General features: G+C 40.8%; 1 protein-coding gene across 1 annotated transcript in view; it reads right to left on the bottom strand.

The window, feature by feature from the left end:
* The window catches only part of Rab3b (RAB3B, member RAS oncogene family), a 61885-nt gene that overhangs the window by 47893 nt on the left and 7896 nt on the right, over positions 1–6096 (bottom strand). Inside the window, exon 2 of the mRNA XM_021199923.1 lies at positions 2561–2788. Within this exon, the coding sequence (XP_021055582.1) occupies positions 2561–2788 (228 nt within the window). The remainder of the gene's footprint in view (positions 1–2560; positions 2789–6096) is intronic.

The following is a 6096-nucleotide window of genomic DNA, read 5'->3' as shown; positions in this document are numbered from 1 at the left end:
TTTGTAGACCAGGCTGGCCTCGAACTCAGAAATCCACCTGCCTCTACCTCCCAATTGTTCTGTTCTTTACATGTACTAACACACACACACACACACACACACACACACACTCACACTGGCAGTCACTCACCCACTCACACAAATACAGACATAGTAAAAATGAAGCAATATTTAAATTTTAATATAAACAGTATAAAAGTTTTTAAAAAATTAAGCAAAGCAATGAGATTGACGAAGTCTGGTCTTATCTGTCCTCGTTGATTTTACCTGGAAACATGGCTGACAATGAACTTGTGCCAAGAAGTTGGAGACAGATCAGTCAGCCATGTTCTTATAGTCACTGGGGGGTCACTATACTTAGCATAGTTCAATAGGAGGTTTCTTTACAGGACTCTTTAAAAGGCACACTCCACTGTGGGGTTTCATTCAGTTAAATCTAAATAGCATAATCAATAAATCTACTTAAGCCAGGCACAGCAATGCTGCAAATGCTCTCAATACAGGAATGTGTGAGGGAGCCACTACTGCCAAGCCCTTGGAGGGGCAGAAGCCCTTCTGCCTCAAGATTTTTTTAGCTGGAGGATAGGTGACCATCTCATACAGGAACCACAGAAATAAATCCATGCAAATCTACATAGTAAACACTAGTTAAAACAAAAGTATTTTGTATTAATAGATTTTAAAAACAAGCACAAGTATTTTCTTTAGTTCTCTAAGAAGTCGTCAGACATGTACCATGCAGTCAATGGCCAGAGCTGTCCGGGTCACTCTCATAGTCTTGATCCAGTTTCAAAGTGTAGATCAACACACTCTACATACATGTGCTCTCATGCATTCCTGAGCTGGGGTTAACATCAGATAATACAAAATGAAAGCACTTGGCACACAGTAGGTGTTCTCATACATCCCAACTCTCACCGAAAGGTAGTCAGACCACATCAGCAGTTCTTCGATTCTAGCCTGCCTTAAAACCACTTGCTAGCACAGATTTTTGGGTCCTACCTCCAGCATTTCGGATTCCTTATACTTGTGGTGAGGTCAAAGAATGAATTTCTAACAAATCCCCAAGTGTTGCTAGTGTGGTTGTACCACAATTGGAGGACAAATAAATTAGAGAACCTTTATAGCTTCTTCTATTTCTAATCATTTATGATGTTTCAGTGTCTTTAATGGAGAGTCAATGGACACTCATCTCTCTAGGAATTAATATTTAACATTCTAAATTGAAATGTCTAAGATTTTAGGTACACAATGTAGAAAAAAACAGTGCATAATTCAGAATTTGAAGATCTGAGTCCAAAGGTCACTTTGTTGTTGTGTGATTGATCTAAGACAAGTTTATTTCTGAGTTTTTTATTTCTTTGTAAAACAGGGCTGCTATATTAAAATACCATGTACCTATAGGTGGCATAAGCCTTTAATCCCAACAATCAAGAGGCAGAAAGAGGTGGATCTCCATAGTAAGTTCAAGGTCAGCCAAGGCTACAAAATGACATCCTGTCTCAAAAAAATGCCATATTCCTCATAACATTCATATATATTAATATATGAGAAATAATTTTTAAAAATAGATGTAGACTCTTCCATTAAGACATATGTACAATATGTTATACATTTAATAAGTATAATAGGCAGTAATACGTTACCTGTTTTGAATACTTTCACACATTTTCCAGATTTCCAAGTGCAGTGTTAAGTTACTGCTAAGTACTATGAAAAGCTTCTGAAATAAGTATGTATTTTCCTAGTGCCATTAGTAGATATCAATAACAGTTGAGTCTCCAATTTCCAAGACTGCCAGTCCTCCATGCTCCTTTCCTCCCAGGATTTGGACCTCTCTATAGTTTCTTCCCACACTCTATCAGTGACCAAGAGAATGCTCTAAGGCTATACAACAGACATTGCCATGTCTTTGGTTTCTTAGATCTCACGCTGTGGAAAAACAGCTGTCATACAATGAAGACGCTGAAGTAGCTCTATGAAGATGCTAAGAGAGCCAGATGGGAAGGAGGGAAGGCCTTCTGCCAACAGCCAGCACCAGACGTGTGAGTAAGCCACCTTGGAAGTGGATCCTCTAGCACCAGTCCATCCTTCAGCTGCTTGCAATTCAAGCCAATACTTGGCTACACTTCATGAAAAGCTCCAAGCAGCCCCTACTGTTAGACCCACTACAGCTGTGAGCTGATCAATTATTGCTCTTGGTTTTCACCATGGAGCAATTTGTTAGGCAACAATAGATAATTAATCCATAACGAATATCTATGGTACACGTACTGTGTCCTAGAAATGACACTTAAGTAATTAGATGAGATCCGTAATCCCCTCTGAAGGGAAGGGTGCTCCAGAGGGCTAAATAACTTAGTCGTGTTTCCATGACTTATAAGTAGAAGTAGAATTAGGGTCTGTAACCCTCGTGTCTGGTTTCTTGGTCACTCCTCTGAAGCAGCATTGATACCTGATGCTGTAAGACCCGGAGGCCACAAAGCAACCCTACCTCCTAGACCTTGTATTGATAGCTAGTTCTATCTCATTCTGCCCATGGTGCCCAGCACTCACTCACCCATATCTGCAGCTTCACGCGCTTCTCATGGCGGTAGACTGTCTTCACTTTGAAGTCGATGCCCACAGTGCTGACAAAGGCAGGGGTGAAGGTGTCATCAGCATATCGGAAAAGGAAGGAGGTCTTCCCAACACTGCTGTTGCCAATGATGAGCAGTTTGAACATGTAGTCAAAGTTCTGGTCAGAGGCATCTTTGATTCCGGTCTTACCATCAGTCACTGAAGCCATCTGTAAGAGAGACCTGTGGTCACTCTGCTGTGACTTAGTGACCTTCTAATGGTCACCTGCCATCGTAGAAGAAATACAACATAAGCAGAACTTCCCCACCTCTGTCCCTGCCCCAAATGTTGTCTTGGGATTGGGGTGGAACCCAGCTCCTCCCATTCATTCTTTCAACAAATATTTACTGAGCAGTTTGCTCTGGGGTGAGTCCTGTGCTGAGCACTGGGGCGGGGGGGGTGTTCAAATATGAATCAGACATGGTGACAGATCTCTAGGTTGCCACAGAAAACAATACAAGAATGGAAAACATGATTAACAGAACAGCAGATAGATGACAACTTGGGTAAGCCCTGGTGTGCTCTGGAGACCTGGTGATCTCTGGGTCTTCCATGGGAGGTCAGGTTCAGTATTGAACTGTCATTCTCTGTGTGTAAAACTTTTTTGGTGCCTCACAGCTTGACAGTTAGAACCTGAACAGTTTTTAACAGTTCCATCTTCACACGCGCACACACACACACACACACACACACACACACACACACAAACTGACTAAACACAACTCTTTTTAAAAATTGTTTTATTAATTTACATTCCAAATATTGCCCCCCTTCTTGGTTCCCCCTCCAAGAGTTCTTTACCCCATACTCCCTCCCCTTTGCCTCTGAGAGAATGATTCCCCCCCCATCAGTCACCTACCCCCCCCCCATCTCACTGAGCTTCATGAAACTAAAAAGCTTCTGTAAGGCAAAGGACACTGTCAATAAGACAAAACAGCAACCTATAGATTGGGAAAGGATATTCACTAACCCTACATTTGATAGAGGGTTAATATCCAAAATATTTAAAGAACTCAACAAGTTAAATTCCAAGAAAACAAATAAACCAATTAAAAAATGGGGTACAGAGTTAAACAGAGAATTCTCAACAGAGGAATCTTGAATGGCCAAGAAGCATTTAAAGAAGTTCAACAGAAAATGTACGTCAAAATGACCCTGAGATTCCACCTTACATCAATCAGAATGGCTAAGGTCAAAAACTCAAGTGAGAGCACATGCTGGTGAGGATGTGGAGAAAGAGGAACACTCCTCCATTGCCAGAGTGATTGCAAACTGGTATGCATGGTATGTATTCACTGATAAGTGGATATTTGCCCCAAAGTACAGAATACCCATGATACAACTTACAGACTGTAAGAAGTTCAACAAGTAGGAAGGCCCCAAGTAAAGATGTTTCAATTCCACTTAGAAAGGGAAACTGACTTAGAAAAACTCTGGACCTGGTATCGGCTTTTGCAACCTCAAAGTCTACCTTCAGAGACACATTTCCTCCAATAGAGCCATACCTCCTAATTCTTCTAATCCTTCTAATCCTTTCAAATACTGCCATTTTCTGGTGACTAAGAATTCAAATATATGAGCCTATAGATGCCATTCTTATTCAAATCTTCACAGGCATTAAACTCATGTCAGAATTTGTGGCAAGCTCCTCTACCCTCTGAGCCATCTCACCAGCCCTAGTCTTTTTGTTTTTTGAGACAGGCTTTCTGGCCCAGAACTTGAGGCAAACCTCTTTCCTTAGCTTTCCAAGCACTAGGATTAAAAGTGTGAGTAAAACCCAGATCCTTGAGTTGAGTCTTTAGTTGCTTCTTCTACATCTTGGAAGCTTCATGTGTCTTGCTTAGAATCCTTAAGTCTCTCGTCTTTCTGTACATGAGATATGGGCACAGTAGGTGATCAGAGGAGGGTGGAGTCACCCTATGTGAACCAATGTTCAGATTCTCACTCTTATGGGGAATTCCTGAGGGTTTTGTTTTGTTTCTGTTTAAAAAAAAAAAAAAAAAAGGAGGGCCAGTGGCTCAGTGGAAACAGCAATCGATGGCACCTGATGACTTGGGTTTCATCCCTGGAAACCCACATGATGGAGGAGAGAACTGACTCCCTGAAAGTCGACCTCTGACCTCCACACTTGTGCTCTGGCACACAGCTAAGAGCACAAACACACGCAAAATTTTAAATAAATGAATGTAAAAAGAAAGAAGGAGTGAGCCTAGTAGATTTGGCTCCATGAACCTCCTGGATGAACTGTAAGGACAAGAAGCCAGTGAATGTGAAAAGATAAAACTCTCTTAGAGATCAGATATATATGTAAGCCTGTGAACAACCCTTTAATAAAACTTCTTCCATAATATCACAGCTAGCCTCCTGTGGGCTCCGTGCTCCCAGCTCTCAAGTCTTTATCCAAGATCCATCTTTGAATCAGTCTGCTCCCAGGAAAGGCTCCCTAGGAGAGTGTGGAACATGCCCTGGATAGCATTTACATGGAAGAAGACATCGAGGTCCGAAGAGACAGATGGGCACCACTGGATACTTAAAGTGTCTCATAAACCTTCACTTTTAGTTTACATATCCTACTTTAAGAACTGGTGATTCAAACCAGAGAAATGACTCAGGGGTTAAGAGTGCTTGTGTAAATATGAGATGTGAGTTTGGATCCCAGCACCCACATAACAAGCTGGGCATGGTCTCACGCATGCCGATAACCCTGATACTACAGTAATGGAGAGAGGAGGATCACTAGGCTTAGCTGCTTGCCAGGCTAGACAAAAAAATAAATAAATAAATAAAAAGAAAGCAAGCTCCAGGTTCAGTGAAATACACTAGCTCAAACATCTAAGGTTAGGAGTGGTAGAGAAGAATCCCTGATGCTCTTCTCTGGCCTTTGTGCACACTTACCTGTGCTCATCACACACACACATACATACATACATAAAAATAAAGCTGTTTTCAAATACTCAGCTTTTAAAGTACATTCAAAAGTACTGATACTTTTTAATTCTTCATAAATATTATTTCAATGGCATTTATAACTATATCCCAATCTATATATCTGACCAATCCTTTAATGTTATCTTTCTTGCTAGGAAAAGGGGTGTTTTGAGTTTTAAGTGGTTTTTTTTTTTTTTTGGTTTGTTGTTTGGTTTTTGTTGTTGTTATTGCTGCTATTGTTATAGGGTTTTTTTGTTTTTGTTTGTTTTTGTTTGTTTGTTTGTTTGTTTTTGTTTTTGTTTTTTGAGACAGGATCCCTGTCCTTGTTTTTTAGGACAGAGAGTCTGGCTGGCCTGGCACTCACAGAGATCCATATGTGCTTCCCAAGTGCTGGGATGACAGGCATATTGCCACCACCTTGACTAATTTTGTTTTAAAAGTTGTTATTCTGGACTTTAAAAAACTAAGCTACATTTATTTCCTTTCTCTCTCTCTCTCTCTCTCTCTCTCTCTCTCTCTCTCTCTCTCTCTCTCTCTCTGTGTGTGTGT

This window comes from Mus pahari, chromosome 6 (assembly GCF_900095145.1).
Source record: "Mus pahari chromosome 6, PAHARI_EIJ_v1.1, whole genome shotgun sequence".
NCBI lineage: Eukaryota > Metazoa > Chordata > Mammalia > Rodentia > Muridae > Mus > Mus pahari.
Note: the sequence above shows the minus strand (reverse complement) of the source record. Positions and strands in the feature narration are given on the sequence as shown.